This window comes from Lycorma delicatula, chromosome 12 (genome assembly GCF_047948215.1).
Source record: "Lycorma delicatula isolate Av1 chromosome 12, ASM4794821v1, whole genome shotgun sequence".
In the NCBI taxonomy this organism is placed as follows: domain Eukaryota; kingdom Metazoa; phylum Arthropoda; class Insecta; order Hemiptera; family Fulgoridae; genus Lycorma; species Lycorma delicatula.
The window spans coordinates 779,850-799,950 of NC_134466.1; the positions used below are offsets into that span (position 1 = coordinate 779,850).

Genomic DNA, 20,101 nt, shown 5'->3' on the forward strand with positions numbered 1-20,101 from the left:
AAGTTACCTCATAAGGTTTTATTTTATTCGTAGGATATTTTTTGCTATGAATTCATTCCTGACAGACAAATAGTGAACAATGAAATAAATTTTAATATCCTTTGTTGTTTATGGGATGCAGTAAGTAGAAAATGTTCTGAAAAATGGGAAATAAAGAATCAGATTCTTTTACATGACAAACACTGACCCATGCTCGTCAAAGATAATCTGTCATGTAACAACCTTACTCTCCCGATTTGATATCAGCTGGTTTTAACTTTTCCTCTTGAAAAATGTTCTGAAAGGGAAAAGAAAAAGGTAAATAAAGCTGAGCATGATATCTCAAAATGGGTTCTAGGAATGTTTCCGGTAATTTTAATTCACACTGGCAAAAAAATTGTATCTATTGCCAAAGGAAACTAGAAGGAAATGAACTCTAAAATTTTTCATATAAGCACTTTTGAGAAATTACTAACTCTGAGAACTTTTTGAATCTATCTTGTATATGTATTTTTTAATAATTTAAATCCTGTCGAGTTCAAAAATTCATAAGAAGCATCAAATTTTGAATACTTTGACCTGAATGCAATATGCAGAATTGTTTTATAGTTGTTTTACATGTATTTATAATTTGATATTGTTTTTATGTACTTATATCGTATTAAACCTATAAGAATCACTATTTCTACTTCAACAGAAACGGTGATTAATAAAAGCTCACATGATCTACTTAAAGCTATCGTAATCCTTTTATAATAGAACAGTTTAATTTTCCTACTGTCCCCAATGTTACATAACATTATATATATATATTCCATATTAGAAATTATATTGTAATATAAAATTATATAACAAAAATCTGCAATATAAGCAAAATTTATAATATATGAAACTTTCTGATATTTTATGTGTACCAATAAGACATAGAAATGTGAACTTTATTCTAAAAGTTTTTAGATATTAAAAAAAAAGTACTCTCATATTTACTTCTAGCTCTTACGTCCTTCTAAGTATAAGCCTTGTGACGCATTAAAAATAGTTTTAAAAAAAACTACTGTCTTTTTATGTATGTACACATATAGATTTACGGTAAAAGATTGTGTATATTCCCAGAATGTTAGCTCATATTCTTTAGTTATCTATTTCATTTCTCTGCATTCCTTTTTTTCATTTTATCAAGATCCACCCGCTTTTCTTATCTTTCATTTTTTGTAAACGGGAACATATTTGTTAGTCAATCGATATTTTAAACTTAAAAAAATTTCTCTGAAAAATAAAAATTAACACTGTAAAAAAAATCATAACATGTACTCTGAAAAAATTTCTAAAAAGCAAAATACTTTCCTCTGTATTACATATTTCATAATGATCAAAGAGGAAATTGATTCATTTAAAATTTTTCTTACTTCCCAGAACTAATGAGTACTATATAGTGATGGGAAATAATCATGGAAAATAAAGTATAAATCTAAACAAACATGAAATACAATCTATAAAAATGTCACAATCAGCTTATTTATTTTATGATTACCTAAATATATAAAACAAAACTAAATATATGCAAGCATTTGCACTACAGGCAATGTTAAACTACTGTTACTCATATGAAGGTGTTATTTTTAATTCTAATCCTTTAATTCTCATATTTTTTCCAGGAAACAAACAATTTAGCATTAGCAAAATATGTTAAATACAAAAACTTTTCATTATGGGATTAAAAATATTGTTATTTATGATAAATTATTATGTCTTTACATGCAGGAAATTTTTAAACTATTCTTACACACATTTGGTTTAATAGTAAAGCAGTTTTATCACAAGGAGAAATCATTAATAACTGGTTATAATAAATACAAGTTTTACTGCAGTAAAATTCTTCACTGAATAAACCAGCATAGTCTTCATTAATAAATCGTAGAATAGATTTTAAAACTTTTAAGATCTTTGCAATCTGTGAATAACTTGATGAAATTCCTATATTTGTTTTCAATTGCCTGCAGAGATGATTTAGATAGATCAAACACTATCATCCACTAGATTAGATGTGTCACTAACTGACGTTTTATTAATTTTCTTTACATCAGTGAAAAGTTTTGAAAACATACACTGTGACTTATAATATTTTTATAGACTTACAAAAGCACAATATCAATGATCAAGTAACCGATCGTTTTTTTCTTGAAAAGTATTTGAATGGAAGCAGTAAAATATTTTAAAACAGTGCACATGCATGTTTTTTTTTTGTGACTTCATACATCACATTATTTGTTGTCTAGCAATCATTGTGTGTGTTAATGTAACAGATGTTTGTTAAGGTTTTATTTTGTACTTAAAAATGGAATGCAATGAACAGTGTTACTACATCAAGTTCTTTCAAAATTTGGGGATATGCAAAGCAAAACAATTCATAAGATTAGGCTTTCAGGAATTAGGATGTGGGCGTATAATGAATTAAAGAGTAGTATAACGTGTAAGCGTTTTAAAAATAACCAAACTTTAATTGAGATTAAACAGCATGCCAGTAGGTCATCAACAAGCCAAAATCCTTATTTTATTAACTACATGTGCACTATAATATAAAAAAAATCACCAGGTGACCATTCATAAAATTGATAATGATACCGGGATTATGATTGGCTGTATACACAAAATTGTAATGGATGATTTGGGCGCGCATAGAGTGGTTGTTAAATTTGTGCCAAAGTTGCTTTCTTTTTTTTTTGTCTTCAGTCATTTGACTGGTTTGATGCAGTCAGCTCTCCAAGATTCCCTATCTAGTGCTAGTCGTTTCATTTCGTTATACCCTCTACGTCCTACATCCCTAACAATTTCTTTTACATATTCCAAAAGTGGCCTGCCTACACAATTTTTTCCTTCTACCTGTCCTTCCAATAATAAAGCGACTATTCCAGGATGCTTTAGTATGTGGCCTATAGGTCTGTCTCTTCTTTTACCTATATTTTTCCAAATGCTTCTTTCTTCATCTGTTTGCTGCAATACCTCTTCATTTGTCGCTTTATCCACCCATCTGATTTTTAACATTCTCCTATAGCACCGCATTTCAAAAGCTTCTAATCTTTACTTCTCAGATACTCCGGTCGTGCAAGTTTCACTTCCATATAAAGCGACACTCCAAACATATACTTTCAAAAATCTTTTCCTGACGTTTAAATTAATTTTTGATGTAAACAAATTATATTTCTGACTGAAGGCTCGTTTCACCTGTGCTATTCGGCATTTTATATCGCTCCTGCTTCGTCCATCTTTAGTAATTCTACTTCCCAAATAACAAAATTTTTCTATTTCCATTATCTATTCTCCTCCTATTTTCACATTCGGTGGTTCATCTTTGTTATTTCTACTACATTTCATTACTTTTGTTTTGGGCTTGTTTATTTTCACGGTATAGTTTTTGCGTAGGACTTCATCCATGTCATTCATTGTTTCTTCTAAATCCTTTTTACTCTCCGCTAGAATTACTATATCATCAGCAAATCGTAGCATCTTTATCTTTTCACCTTGTACTGTTACTCCGAATCTATATTGTTCTTTAACATCATTAACTGCTAGTTCCATGTAAAGATTAAAAAGTAACGGGGATAGGGAACATCCTTGTCGGACTCCCTTTCTTATTACGGCTTCTTTCTTATGTTCTTCAATTATTACTGTTGCTATTTGGTTCCTGTAAATGTTAGCAATCGTTCTTCTATCTCTGTATTTGAACCCTAATTTTTTTTAAATGCTGAACATTTTATTCCAGTCTACGTTATTGAATGCCTTTTCTAGGTGTATAAATGCCAAGTATGTTGGTTTGTTTTTCTTTAATCTTCCATTTAAACAGCTTAAGCTGCTTTCATTTAAAAAGAAGGAGATTATTTGTTTTGAGATTGCACAAAAGAAGCTGGAAAGTAGCAATGGTGATTTCCTTAAAACTGTAATAGCCAGTGATGAATCTTGGATGTGTAGGTGAAATGTACTGATGATGTCCTCAATATCAGATAAATTTTTGAAGTCGTTAAGTTATCAATAAAAATTTTTTTTTTTAATACATTAACCAGAGAAATGTTTTTAATCATAATTTAATTCCCGATGTATAAGTCGACCATGATTTTTAAAAAAATTACATCTTCAGTTCAAAAATTTCATTATGTTCTTAAGATTTATAGTTATTCAATATATTCTTGTTTCATTTTATTGTTTTTATTTATGTTACAGGCTTTAGATGTTTTCCATACAGAAAGAATCGGTCATGGTTACCATGTACTTGACGATAATAAAATATATAATAGATGCTTAAAAGAGAAAATACATTTTGAGTGTTGCCCGTGGTCAAGCTTATTGACCGGCTCACTTTGCAAAACTATAATAAAACATCCTATTGTCAGGTAATCTTGTAAATATTAGTTTTTTTAATATTTGTCTTCCTGTCAATAAGTAAAAAATTCTGATTACCTCATGAGTAGCCACACCTTCATTTTGTTGAAGAGATGGTAGTCGCTTCTGGTTTGAGCTATAAGGATGATTGTAGTAAAATTCCTGCTTGAACCGCTCAAATAAAGTCTATGTGTAACCTATGGTGTGTAGGCATGAGAAAAAAATATCCTTCATAAGCATTCTATGCAATATGTTTGGATTATTAACTTCTGAACTTTCTTCATCATTTACAATTAACTTGAGACGTGGTTCCAGACAGATCCTTCCGATCCCCAACATTGTCCATAATTTATTATCCATTTTTCTTTGGCTTTCTAGCCACTGATTGGATGGTTCCTTAAATTCACAAATTTAACCTATATCTTATTCTCCCTGTCAAAATTTTCATGTTAAAACCCCCTTTTATTATCAAGGCAAAAGCCATTTATTGAGTTTTATATATTCGTCAGTTGTTTAGTACCCACCTTGCTTACAGAACCATGGAAACCTGCCTGTCTACCATAATTGTATAAATAATAGTTGTTCTCAAAATTTACAGATTTATTTAACATTTCAGGTTGTGATGAGCATTTTCTCGCATGATTGGTTCAATTTTGTGAATAAGGTGGTCATCAGTCATCAGTGTTAATCCAGTACCACTCTTTCCCTTCAATGTTATAGACTCTTCTGCATTTCCAGCAACAAACTCACTGTTTTATTCTACTGAGTGAAAAAATGTTATCTATCACATGGATTACAGTAGAGCAACACGGACATGCTCCATGTTCTATCAACCATTGACATACCAACATTGAAAAAAATGGTGGCAGATAACTGTGTAACAAATTTATAGATTTGCTTTTGCCTAGTAACCAGCAACATATTGCTACAACGATGAGTTTATTCTAATCAGATGCCAGTTTTGGAATAGCTCTTGTTTTATATAAAATACCATAACCATACCACCATAACAGACCCATCTCTTTTTGGATGTGTTGAAAACACAATTTGTTATTTCCATCAAAAAAAATAATTTGTTGTTAGGTCCATCCAAAAAAAGGCTCTTGCACCAAGGAGATACTTACTGTAAATTTTTCATAATATTCAGTGAAATTTTAATATTTAATTTTAAAATATTCACTTAGAACAAAGTGAATCAAAGTTTCCAAAAACAAATTTTAGTTAAAATTTATTTGTGAATAAAATGGTGTAAAAATTAGTAATATAAAATACGAGGGTTATTTTTTTTTCAAGGTCCGATCGATCACAAAATTAAAACCACAGTGTAAATAAAAAATTTTTTATTTATAACAAGTACTTACATAGTTATGCTATTTATCTACATAGTCGCCACTCCAATTTAGACATTTGTCGTAGCGTGGTACCAACTTTCCAATACCCTCGTCATAGAACGGAGCCGCCTGTGTTTTCAGACATGTTTCTACGCCGGCTGCTGCTCGATGTCTGTACCAAAATGTTGTCCTCCTAGCCAGTGTTTCATGCGAGCAAAGAGGTGAAAATCGGATGGAGCCAAGTCCGGGCTGTACGGTGGGTGATCAAACACTTCCCGACGAAAACGCTGCAGGAACTTCTTTGTTACAGCTGCAGTGTGCGGCCGAGCATTGTCATGGAGAAAGAAAATGCCTAATGACAACATTCCTCTCCCGTTATTCTGAATCGCCCTTCGTAAACTTTGAAGAGTCACGCAGTATGAGGCTGCAGTGATGGTCGTGCCAAGTTCCATGAATTCCACCAAGAGAACTCCATTCCGGTCCCAGAACACAGTAGCCGTACACTTTCTGTTGGAGAAGGTTCGCTTGAACTTCTTCGGTTTACTGGGAGAATGAGAATGCATCCGCTGTTTGGATTGTTCTTTTGTCTCTTCAGTTTCGAAATGGACCTGTGTCTTGTCCCCTGTGACAATTTTGTTCAAAAAATCTTCTCCTTCATTGTGGTAGCGCTGGAGAAACGTTAGGGAGGCGTCCATTCTTATTGTTTTGTGACGGTCGGACAGCATCTTGGGAACCCATCTCGCATACGGTTTGCGGTACTGAAGTCTTTCACTCACAATGGTGTAGAGAGCTGACCTTGAAGTTTCAGGGAACAATCGCTCAATACAGAAATTGTGAACCGACGATTTTCTCAAATCGCCTCATCCACTCGCTCTACGAGATCATCGGTTGACACTTGCTTCCTTCCCTTACCGCCTGCATCATGAACATCTGTACGTCCTGCTCTAAAGTTCCTGCACTATTGTCGCACTTTGCTGTCACTCATTGAAGTTTCACCGTACACATTACTTATTCGTCTGTGAATTTCAGCCGCATTACACCCCTCAGCCTGAAGAAATCGAATTACCGCACGCACTTCACACTCGGCAGGAGTTGTAGAAATGTTTACGTGCTAGCTGCGTGTTCAGAACTTAACAAAGTGGCGCGGCATGATTGAAGGCCATACTAGAGACTCTGCGCAACACATATGTGCAAAGGTTCATCCGATTTTTTGCGCCCGTTTTTATTTCGCCACCGATCGGACCTTGAAATAAAAACCCTCGTACATATTTTATTGTTAAGCATATAAAATTTAATTAAAATTAATTTTTAGTATTTAACTATGGCCGCAAATATTGTTTTAACATTCTTGTACTATAGTTATGTATTTGTGATTGCAAAGTATGCTTTTCATAATAAATTACCAAACGTTGAAAACAACAGTAAGTGTCAAAAAATCAACTTTTTAATAACTTATGAGGAAAATAAAGAAAGGGAAAAGGATTTTTATGAATGAAAAGTAGTTCAATTATTACAATTACTAGCCAAGATTATAATTTGCATTAGAGTTATACCTTTCTTGAATAGACATTTTAGTTTTAATCTGACCAAATACAGTTTTATCTGTCTCTGAGATGAATTAATTTCTTCTGTCCATATTAATAATTCTATTTAAATTATTAATGATTTCTCCAACTGTTTAGATTTGCGGAAGATGATGTTAATTTTTCAATAAATAGCGATGACCCAACTGTGACTGGATTTTGGATTCTTGACGATTATAAACTGGTGCAATCATGGGGCATATCAGAAAATAGTTTAAAACAAGCTGTGAGTATAAACTTGTTTTACGTTTACTTTTTTATTTTAAAATTATTATATTTAAAATAAAATGAAGTTATCAATTTCTAAAATTTTCTCTTTATGGATGATAAATTTTTTTGCATAATTGTTCTGTTGTCTGTTTAGTATTGCGTGGCAGCTATGTTATGCATTATTCAACCCGCAACATAGATTTTGTGTTATTTGTATGATCAAGAATAGTTAATGCTACTTCGTATGTTTCTTCTTTACTATCATTTGTAATCGTCAAAATAATTATCTAAAACATACATGTCATATTTTATAATAAACCGATAAAAGAGTTAAAGCAAAGTAAAATAATTATTATACAATCGATATGAATACTAGGGTCGTTTGAAAAGTCCTAGGCCTGACACAGAGATGGTGCAATGATCGACTCTCATGCCTTTGTGCTCCCATTTAGTTGCTTGTTTATAACAATCAAGTAAAGCGAACAAGTTTTGTCATTTTCTGAAAAATCGATAAAATTGAGGTTTGAGCTGTTATGAAGTTCTTTGTTCTGAAAGGTTTAACCCCAACAGATTTACAAAAGAGTAAAATTCCACTTTAAAAGATTCTTCCTCATCCTTTCTGATGGTAAAAGAGTGCACTGTTTAATTCAAACATCGTCATACATTAATTCAAGATGATAAACACTCATAATGCCCAAAAACCACTACAATTGATGAAATTATCACAAAAATCCACAATGCCGTATTAAATGATTACCAATTCAAGGTACACAAGCTTGCTGACATCGCAAACATCTTGATAGACTATATCAGCTACATTTTACATGATGTTCTGGATATGCAAAAAAAGGTTTCTGCTTTATGAGTGCCGCATTTTTTAACAGTCGACCAAAAATGCATTTCAGTGAACATTCTTAAGGGTTTTTAGACTTTTTTAAAAGTAATTCCGCTTAGTTTCTTCAAATTTTTATTACAGTAGATGAACATGGATTCACCACTTGACACCAGAGTCCAAACAGTGGGTGGGAACAGGTGAAAGCACACCAAAGTGAAAACGGTTCCATCAGCTGGACAACTCATGGCTGCAGTTTTATGAGATTCTCGTGGTGTGGTACTCATAGACAACCTGGAAAAAGTTGAAACTATCACCAGGAAGCATATAGTTCACTACCAAAATGAATTGAAGGGTCACATCTGACCAAAAAGAAAGTGCTCTACTTACACACACATCTTTGGTTGCTGCTGCAAAACTCCATGCCGCACGCTTCAAACCTCTTCCACAATTCCCAGCAATTACTTCTTCTTCCCAAACCTAAAGAAATGGCTTGCTGGATGAAGATTCACTTCAAATAATGAAGTGAATATTGAGGATATTAAACATTTAAAAAGTAGTTGTTTAAATGTATCAAATTGAAAGGCTGAAAAAAGAATTTTCCAAAAATCTTTTGTTCATTTTGTCAGGCTGAGAACTTTCTGAACAACCCTCTTAAACAGCTTTGCTCAATCAGTCAAATGGTGTGGCGACTAAACCATTTAGTCTAAGGTTCAATTCCCAGGAATTTCATATATTTTTTTATCTATTATTTCATTCATAATCTCAACTTCCTCATTCAAATATGTGCAAAAACATGTCAGACGTCTTATAGTAAAAAAAACAAAAAAAATATTAAAAAATTTATTGAAATGAATTGGATAGAAAATTATTAAAACGTTTTACTTTAAAACTAAGATCACTTTTGTTGAGAATATGAGTGCCCTTCACTAAATGCTGTTGGAATTCTTTAATGTCTAATGACCCGTCAATGTCACTTTAAAAAATAATAAGATAGAATTAACATATATGTTTAGACAGAAATATTATACAGTGAAACCTCCACAAAACAGAAACCAACTCAAAACTTATGGTTTCCAAGTCCTGATATATTTTTATAGAATTCTCTTCAATACGGAAAACTTTGCGATACGGAAACGTAAAGGAAACATAGATTTTACTTTTAATTTTACTTATTAATCTTGTTCCATAAAATGGAAAGGAAATTTAAAAAAAAGATTGTATATTCCCACAATTTGCCAGTAGATTATTATAGTACAACACTGTAACTTGTTTATCTACTTATACGCCATCGCATTCTTGGCTCCAAATTTCCAGCATAAGCCAAAAAAATTTGATAGCGGGTGACGGTTTATGTAAACAACCCATGTATAGTTACGAGAATAATTTTATTCAGTGCATTGAACACCCTGATACGTGCACTACAGTTTTCATTTTGTCATAGAAGTAAATTCGCATTCTGTTAGTTATCTTTTTAAATACTGTACATACGTGCCTATATTTTTAGTTTAATCTAACGCTTTAAAAATTGTAAATTATTTTAGTTTTAGTTACGTGCGTTTTTCTTCTTTTAAAATTTTGATCATAATTATGCCGTAAAAAATACTTCACGTTAAAAGGACAAAATAGAGGTTATTAATTTAATTTATAAAACGCATTCTTGGCTCCAAATTTCCAGCATAAGCCAAAAAAATTTGATAGCGGGTGATGGTTTATGTAAACAACCCATGTATAGTTACGAGAATAATTTTATTCAGTGCATTGAACACCCTGATACGTGCACTACAGTTTTCATTTTGTCATAGAAGTAAATTCGCATTCTGTTAGTTATCTTTTTAAATACTGTACATACGTGCCTATATTTTTAGTTTAATCTAACGCTTTAAAAATTGTAAATTATTTTAGTTTTAGTTACGTGCGTTTTTCTTCTTTTAAAATTTTGATCATAATTATGCCGTAAAAAATACTTCACGTTAAAAGGACAAAATAGAGGTTATTAATTTAATTTATAAAACGAACGTTAAAGAACTTACTGGAAAGTTTAATTGTGGAAAAACATAAATTTATAACATTTTAAAAAATAAAGATAAAAGGAATGCTAATTGTAGATGGCAGACTAAAAGCAAAAATTTAGAATAAACTCAGTTTTATTTAAACTGTTCACATATGCAAAATCAAAAAAATTTCCTATCTCGGGGCCTTTCCTGCAACAACAGGCAAAAGAAATTGCAGCTAAGTTAAGAGTTACTACATTTAGCCCTTCTAATGGATGGCTAGAAAAATTTTGTGTGAGGCATTCTGTTTCATACAATTAAATTTTATGTGAGGCTTAAGATGTAGACAAAGAAATAATTGTCGACTGGAAAAATAAAATTAAAAAAATAATTACAAGTTACGAACCAAAAAATATCGGTAATTACGGTGAAACCGGTTTATTTTTTCGAGCTTTACCCAAAAAAACACTGCGTTTCAAAAATGAAAAGTGTATTGCAGGTAAACAATCCAAAGAAAGAGTTGACGTTTTGCGGATGGCACGTTACTCAAACCACTGGTGAGAGGTAAATCTTGGAAGCCTTGATATTTGAAAAATATCATCCAGTTACACTGGAATGGTACGCAAATAAAAAGTCATGGATGACGACTAACATAAAGGAAAAATGGCTATGTAACTTAAATGAAAAAATGTTCAGTGAAAATAAAAATATTTTCTACTGTTTTTAGACAGTGTGTCACCCTCATAAAAATTATTATAACATAAAACTTGTGTTCTTTCTTCCAAACACATGTAGTATAATTCAACCGATGGATCAGGGGGTTATTATAAACATAAAAATTCATTATCGAAAACACATTCTGCAGTTGCTAGTCCCCGATAAGGATTTATGTTCATCTGTTCAAGAATTGACGCATAAAATTACCGTTCTGGATACACTAAGATGGCTTTCTTCATCGTACAAACAAATTACAAATAACTGTGTTGAAAATGCGTTTAAAGAAGCTGGTTTCTGTACGGAAACTGATAATGATTATGTGTTCGATACATGTACTTTGTACAATACAACAATATTGCGTGAAATTGAATTTCTGTTACAAGCAATTTGTCAAACATCAGGCCACGCTGAAGACTATTTGGGTATTGATAATGATTTGGAAGAAGAATTTCAGACTGTAGATGAAATTATTTTGTCTGAAACTAGCAAGATTAACGAGAGTTCAGAAGAAGAAGAAGAAGAAGAGGACGCGGAAAACAAAATTAACAGTTTCGGAGAAGCATTTTGGGTATGATCGCACAGCTGGAAGAATTTGCGATTCACATAAACAGCGATGAATTTCGACGGAAAATGTTAACCGCAATATTATTGAAAATGAAAGTTCCAAGAGTAAATTATTGAAACAGAAAACTGTATACTTGACTACTAGTGTTACATCATGTTATATTTCTTCTAATTAAAATTGACGTTTAAATGAAAAATTACTACTTGTAAAAAGTAAAAATAAAAAAACACCCTCTTTTAGTGAAACTGAACAATTTTTGAAAACTAGGGGTTAATTTACTCTATATACAGTATAATTTCCGGATTATTCTAAACGTTTATCCTTGTTTAACTTCATTTTACATTTATATGATTCATAGCACAGGACCTCATGATAAATTAGCTCGATTTTTAAAAACTCTTCAAAACGGAATTCTTACTCGGTCCCGTCAAATTCCATTTTGGGGAGGTTTTACTGTATAATATTATACTTGAATACTTGATTGTGGATACCGGTGTTCTTTTGTGGTTGGGTTTCAATTAACCATACATCTCGGGATTGGTCGACCTGAAACTGTACAAGACTACATTTCATTTACGAAAGGTTATCTCTAAAGTAAAGACCGTTTCATTGTAAAAAAATTTATTCTGAAAACTGTATAAATAGCTTTTATTTCTCTTAAACTACATACCTTATACTATTTCTCTATATAATCGCCACATGAATTAACACATTTATCAGGCTTCAATATAACCTCGTCGTGTTCTTCTGCCGCCAGTCTATTTAGCCGTAACTTACGTAGAGTTTCGCAGTAGGCTTCTGCATTAATAGTTCCACACGGCACGAAATCGATCAGCAATATGCCAAACCGATCCCAAAAGACTGTCACCATCGGTTTGCGTCCAAATGGCTGCGGCTTGACCTTTGTCGGTCTGGTTAGTGATTAAGGATGATTCCATTCACTTGACTGCCGTTTTCTCTCTGGCGTGTAATTCGAGACTCATGTTTCATCGCCGGTACCAATCGAATTAAGGAACTCATCACCTTTTTCTGTGTAGCGTATCAAAAATTCCAAAGCAATTCCCATTCGGATTTTTTTGTGACATTCTGTTAAGACGTGCGGCATCTGATGTGTACAAACCTTTCTGAAACCTAAATGGTCATGAACAATGCGACCAACAGCTCTTAAAACATCGGGAAAAATAAGGGCCAGGTCAATCGTTGAGCAACGATCTTTTCTGATTTCATCATCGACGCGTTTCAACTAGTCTTCGGTGATTACTGAGAGCCTCCCCGAATGTTCTTCATCATGTACATTAATTCTGTTTTCTAAATCTTTCACATTATTTTTAGACGTTTTTTCATTTATTACATTATCACCGTACACAGCAACCAAGTGCCTATGAATTTCAACAGCTTAACATTTTGATGGTTTAAAAAACGTAAGACTGCACATATTTCACAGTCGGCGGCAACATCGATTTTCCTATTCATTTTATAACGTAATAACTCACACGTAATCAAAGATACTACAACGCGACAACAATGCAGTATGTACATTACTAGCGTGGCCATGAACGACACAGGTTCGCCAACCTTAAGCAGAGAAATTTCCCAGCGGTTTTTCCTTTAGAGATATATCCCGTACATTCATATATATCATCCTCTGAAGTAATATCTTACGGTGATAACGGATGCCAAATGGAAAAAAAAGAAATATTATTTAATGGAGATTAAACAATATTATCTTATAGAAAAATAAATAAATTTAAATAATTCAGTAATGCTCATTACACTACATTACAGAAGGTATAATTATTTTTTTTTCAGAATAATAATGCTGCAGAAAATTGTTTTCTACCAGAACATGAAAAAGCACAGTTAATAAAATTAATTAAAAAGTAATAATAAATTTTATAACGATTGATTGTGTTTTTTTATTAATTTCCTGAGATGTCCAATTTATTGAACCATGATAATTAAAGTACACCAGTAATATAGACCTTAAAAACCTGAGTTTCGGGTAAGTATGTTAAGTTTCTCTGTCAACGTCAACTTTACTTTCTATCAGTCTTTTATACCTACCAAAGTTTAGCACTAGCTACCTTATTTATGATTTGAGTGACATTTATTCTTCAACAAAATAAAAACATTTTTCAATTAAAGACTGCTACTGTCTTTTTTATCAAAGTACCAGTGTCATGAATATATATATATATATGAAAACATCTATTTACGTTAGCTAAGGGTGTATCAGTTGCATAAAGAATTGGTTGACTTTTTAATCGAGGATGGTAGCCCATTATATAATTTCTTCCATACTTTATAGATGTATTTCTCTCGTAAAAATAATGATACAAAAAAAAATTCATACAAAACACAGATTTGTTTTTGAGTTACAGTTAGCTAAATATTTTGTCCATTACAACATAAAAATATGCTATATGGACAAAAATTATTTACGAAAATTAGTGGTTTTATATTCTGTTTTGTGAAAGATTGGAGTTTAGGAGCAAATTTTTTTTTTAGTTTCAACAAAAATGTATTCTTTTAAATTGACAATGATCTAGTAAAACTTTAAAACAAAATTTGTAGAGAATTAAATTCTGAGAAAAGTGATTTTATTAAAAAGCAAATAAAACAAAACTTTATCGAGGAAAACATTTCTGTATGAAAGAATCCAAAAACTTTTCTGCTAGAGCACACGATCAAGATTATGAAGTATAAGAATGCTAGAGTTGAAAGAACAGATATTGGAATATATTAAAAAAAACCCTCAGGACAGTTCAAGAAGTTAATCATATGGCTGGAGAATTCTATGAAAGCAACATCTATATCAATATCATTTACAAGTGTAAGTGCAGCTGATTAATGAAAATGACCATTTGCAAAATAATTTTAACACTAATTCACAATAACCTATCACTGGGCAAACAAAATCCTCATTCCACTGTGCAGTCAAGATTTTAGTAATAACTTTCAATAAGTGTTTAGACTTGTACGATAAAGTCTAAACATTAAACAGTTCATTGATTGATTGATATTTCCTGTTCATTGATTGATTCATATTTCCTGTCAGCACACATATAGCAAGAACTATTACTATTTCATAGTAAACTTCCTACCAAGTTATTTTAATGAAGATCCTCTGATAACAAGGAATAACATGTGGTTCATGCACATGAACCACATGTTATGTTGGTAGTGCCCTATTACTCTTCAGTATCAATTTTCACCAATACTTGGATGATTACTTTTCTGAAATGTGAATTTGTTGTGCAGAATAGCTTGACCAACAAGATCACCTGATCTAAATCCAACATACGAGGGTAATTTATTTTTTCAAGGTCCAATCGCTCGCGAAATAAAAAACCCGTGCAAAAATCTGATGAACCGTTGCACATATGTGTTGCTTAGCGTCTCTAGTATGGCCTTCAATCATGTTGCGTCACTTTGTTTAGTTCTGAACACGCAGCTAGCACGTAAACATGTCTACAACAATAGCATCTTCCACCAGTGTGAAGTGCGTGCGGTAATTCGATTTCTTCAGGCTGAGGGGTGTAATGCGGCCGATATTCATTGACGAATAAGTAATGTGTAAGGTGAAACTTCAATGAGTGACAGCAAAGTGCGACAGCGGTGCAGGAACTTTAAAGCAGGATGTGCAGATCTTCATGATGCAGGCGGTCAGGGAAGGAAGCGAGTGTCAACCGATGATCTCGTAGAGCGAGTGGATGAGGTGATTCGGAAAAATCGTCGGTTCACAATTTCTGTATAGAGTGATTTGTTCCTGAAATTTCAAGGTCGGCTCTCTACACCGTTGTGAATGAGAGACTTCAATACCGCAAACTGTGTGCGAGATGGGTTCCCAAGATGCTGTCCGACCATCACAAAACAATAAGAATGGACGCCTCCCTAACGTTTCTCCAGCGCTACCACAATGAAGGAGAAGATTTTTTGAATAAAATTGTCACAGGAGACGAGACATGGGTACATTTCGAAACTGAAGAAACAAAAGAACAATCCAAACAGCAGATGCATTCTCATTCTTGTGGGGGTACATCAAAAGCGTTGTTTATACACAAAAAATTTGCGACCTAAACCGCTTAAAAAACAGGATTAATGACAACCATTAACGAAGAAATGTTAACTAATGTTTGGAGAGAAGTTGAGTATCGTGTATCGTTTGGACATTTGTCGAGTGACTAAGGGCGCACATATTGAAATTTATTAATTATGTAAAAAACTGTTTGACGACAAATTTGAAAAATAAAAAACATAAACTGTAAGTAATTCTGTTTTAATTTAAACCATGTTCAAAACCGCACCATTCTTTTATGATAACCCTGTACATTGTTTCCTATCTTAAACATAATTGGCTACAGATCTAATTTCTCCAATTTTTTTTATCATTACCAAACAGATTTTTCCATGTACATAATTCTGAAAAATTCATTTTGTGTTTTAATTGTCAAGAAACTATGGGGATTACATTTTTGATGATGTCCACAAAATACTGAACTCTGATTCAGTTTTTTGGCAAGGATCCAAATTATTTTTTAATCGATCATTGCATTCATCTCATCACTGGCTTTAAAATATGGGTAAAAACATGTTTGAGAAAATAATTCAAAAATGTATATAAATTATGGAAGGGAATATGGTAAATTGTTAAAAAAAAATGCAGAATTCAGAAAAAACTCTGATTACAAAGTAAATCATGTCAGTATATTAAAATAACATTCTCATATTTCCAAGATTCAACAATGTAGTATTTCCCAGCTGCCTTAACTAAAAATGGTGGTGGCCAATTGACGATGCGAGATACACTCCAAAATTAACTCTTGTAAGTTTATTAAATGTTTATAATAATTGTGTTTGTGTATAACTGAATATATATATATATATACATAAATTTTATTATAACATGAAGGATATATGCCCGAAATAAAATGAATAAAAATTTATGTAACATGTTCCTTCTATTGTAGTGAGTCTATGACTGAATAAAAATTACATAAAGAACAAAGGCTACAACATAAAAACAATTCTTAGAATAACTACTATTCCAGGAATATAATACTTTTTAAATTTCAAGTTATATAATTTTTTCCTTTTTTCAAGAACTATGTTTTGTATCAAAAGTTGATTAAAAAAAAAAGAAAAAATAAGTCGAAAAAATCCTATCCATACTTAAAAATTAATCTTAATAAAATGTGGATGGTCATCTGACAATGGATAATCATGAAAGTCTTGGTAATGTTTATGTAACTGGGTTTGGTGTTTTTCTTTACTACATCCTATTACTCGGTATTATTATTATTATTATGCTTTTACGGCCAACATGGGACCACTTAAGTGAATTTTAATTAGATCTTTTCTGAAAAAAGCATGTTATTTTACTCTTCCGAGCCGCCCAGTATTTCTTCATCCGTTCAGATCTTGCTTTCTTTTTTTCATCTGTAAACACCCTCTTCATTGTATTTTGTCTTTTGTTTAAATCTAATGTTTTTATCTTTTAGCTTTGTAATTTTTCCAGTTTTATTCTGTAGGTCGGTCAGAGAAATTCCCAATTCTTTCTTATCTTTTCTAATTTTTTTGATCCATCCTACTTCTAGTTTTTGGAACCAGAGCTTTTCAACGATATTTCTTGACTGTCATGTTTCCGGCATCCTTATGAGATGACCAAAGAAAGAGATTCTTTTTTCCGCATAGTATCAGTAACAGGTTCTATTTGACGATACACCACCTCATTTGGCACAATCCACCATCGGCCTTCTTTTTGCTGTTTTTTATCAATACACGTACTGACAATTCTCCTCTCTATTTTCAGAATTTTATCTATTCGGTTTTTCTGAGTGATTTTGAAAAGGGTCTCGCTTCCGTAGGTGACTTCTGGCTGAACTACGGTTTTATAATAATGATTAAGTTTTGGTTTTAGTCAAAAGGCATTTTTTGTTATATGTTGACCAAAGTTAATTTTTGGAATTTAATAATTTTATTTCTCCTGTTTTGCCGTGTCACTTTCTCATTTAAATTATAAGTTATCATTTTCCCTAGATATTTAAATTGTTTTACTATTTTAATTTTCTGTTTGTTTACCGTAATATGCTCTATGGCGATCAGTTCAGTTTTTTTCGAAAGAGATATGAAGCCCTATCTTTTGTGCTAGGTTTTGAAGGCTCATGATTTGTGTTTTGACTTCTTGAATATTATTTGTTAAAAGAGCGAGGTCATCTGCAAATCCCAGGCAATTTAGTGTGATGGAGTTTTTCTTAGTACCCATTTTTATATTTTTGGGATTTATTTCATACCATTTTCTCATGACAAATTCGAGGATGCAGTTAAAAAGGAGTGGTGAGAGGCCGTCTCCTTGCCTTAATCCAGTTTTATATATATATATATATATATATATATATATATAAAAGAGGGGTCCATTGTATATGTAAGGGGTTCATATATATAAGAAGGGTGCAAAAATATATACTCACTGTTTGCTAGTTCCTATCTTGTGACAAATTTGACTTGATGTGACAATTTTTGGCACCGAGAGAGGGTTATGGTATGTGTTTGAAATGGCCATCAGCATCTTGTATATAATGCCCAAGGCTCCAAACTATTCCTGTTAGTTATTATGGCCATTATCTGATATAATGGCAGCACATGACTATGATTTTTTCACGTAGCTCTTCGATTGTTGCTGGATTTTGTCAATACATGTCATTCTTGATGGTCCCCCCAGAGGTAGAAGTCAAGAGATGTCAAATCAGGAGACCGAGGAGGGTACTCAACAGCACCTCTTCGACCCACCCATCATCTGTGTATAGTTTTATTGGGGTACAACCTGACATCTCAATGGTAGTGAGGGGGTTTGCATCCTGTTGAAGGTAAAAACGTTCATCACCTTACACGTTTTGTGGATGGCAAGAAAAATCATTGTCTGAAGCATATCCGGATACACCTCACCAGTTGTGGTACCCTCAAAGAAGAAGGCATCAATCAAACCACCGTATTGATAGACCACACCACACAGCAACCCCCGGTAGGTTCACTGCCCTTAATACATGAAAGTGAGCTTTTTCATGAACCCAGTAGACACGATTGTGGTGATTCACAGTACAGTTGAATTTGAATTGCGCCACGTCAGTCCACACAAACTTTCTTGAAAATTACTCTCCCTCACCAACAATGTGCTGAAACCATTCACAGTACTGCATCCTTCGATCTGGTTCGTCCTCATTCATTGCGTGATGAATTCATCGCCTCATTCTACTCTTCAGAATGCGTTTTACACTTGATCGGCTCACCCCACTTTTGCGCTCTCCCTGGCTCACTGATATTTGTGATGATCAGGTGAAATGTTGCTGCACTGGACGCCAGACTTATAGCTGTTCGTGGTCAACCAGAAACTGAAGTTTCAGTTTACATAAAAAAGCTTCGAATCTTTATTGAAACATTTAATTATTTTTGTGTCATAACTTTATTAAATAGCTGTATTACCTAAAGAATTATAAATTCACTTATAAATTATAAATTGTAATTTATAATTGTTATGTAATTATAAATTACATCACTTATTTGATTTATTAAAGAAAAACACCAAACACAGCTAAATAAACTTCCAAGAGTTAACTTTCGCAAAAGGCTAGATGACAGTACGGGAAAACCTAATAAAATTTTGTTTTCTACAATTGATAATCAAAAAATGTTGAAAATGAACTTAATTTGTTAATTTATTTTAAATTATTTTCAATAAATAAAAATAAATCCCTTTGTCACGTGACATAAAACACCAATCAGAGCGCATGACGTCATGTCTTGCAAAACGTCAGATTGTTGTTTACGGCGGTCTATGTGGTTTGTTGATTTGTGCTCTAAAACAAATTTTTTCGCGTGTTATACGATTTTCTGTAATAGTACGACGATAACAAGTCTTTGCGATGGAAGCAAGGTTCGTAAAAGCCAACAGCAGTAACTTTACCAAAATTGATGTGGTTATACCGGGAAAGTTTTTCGCATCAAATAGTGATTTCTCCTCTGCGGAATTCGAAATATCAAAACCAATGATGTAAGTACACAACTATAGACATTGCTGTATATTAGTTTTTCGTAATATTAATTATTACCTCATATTACGGTTTGCCGTATAAGTATTGTTGGTCAAAATCGATTATATGCTCGCAATGATTAATAGCCCATCGACCATGTAGTTAGTTCCTAGATGCAGTCACTGAAACGCTATATTGAAATAAAATTAAAAATATAATTTAACCAAACTTAGCCTTAAAGAGCGTAGGTTAAGTGGTTAAATTATATTTATTCTTATTTCAATACAGCGTTTCAGTAGTGCGAAATTGTATACAGTTTGTTAAATAAACTTGTTTGGAGTTTTTATAGTAGTACTTTCACACTGAGGCACTACACAGTACTTGTAAAACTTGGAATTCATTTTAGCGTAATAATTTTCGAAATACCTGAAACACTCCACCAAACATCTGATGTTTTGTAAGGCGTGATATCATACGAAAGGCCATGAC

The 20,101-nt window shown here is 32.5% G+C and overlaps 1 protein-coding gene across 3 annotated transcripts in view; it reads left to right on the forward strand.

The window, feature by feature from the left end:
* The window catches only part of LOC142333234 (adenosine deaminase-like), a 49,200-nt gene extending 35,709 nt beyond the window's left edge, over positions 1-13,491 (forward strand). For all 3 annotated transcript variants that reach the window (XM_075380217.1, XM_075380218.1, XM_075380219.1), the window contains 3 exons: positions 4,195-4,364; positions 7,367-7,493; positions 13,395-13,491. In XM_075380217.1, coding sequence (XP_075236332.1) covers positions 4,195-4,364; positions 7,367-7,493; positions 13,395-13,469 — 372 coding nt within the window. In that variant the 3' untranslated portion in view covers positions 13,470-13,491. The remainder of the gene's footprint in view (positions 1-4,194; positions 4,365-7,366; positions 7,494-13,394) is intronic.
* The last annotated feature ends 6,610 nt before the right edge of the window (positions 13,492-20,101 follow it).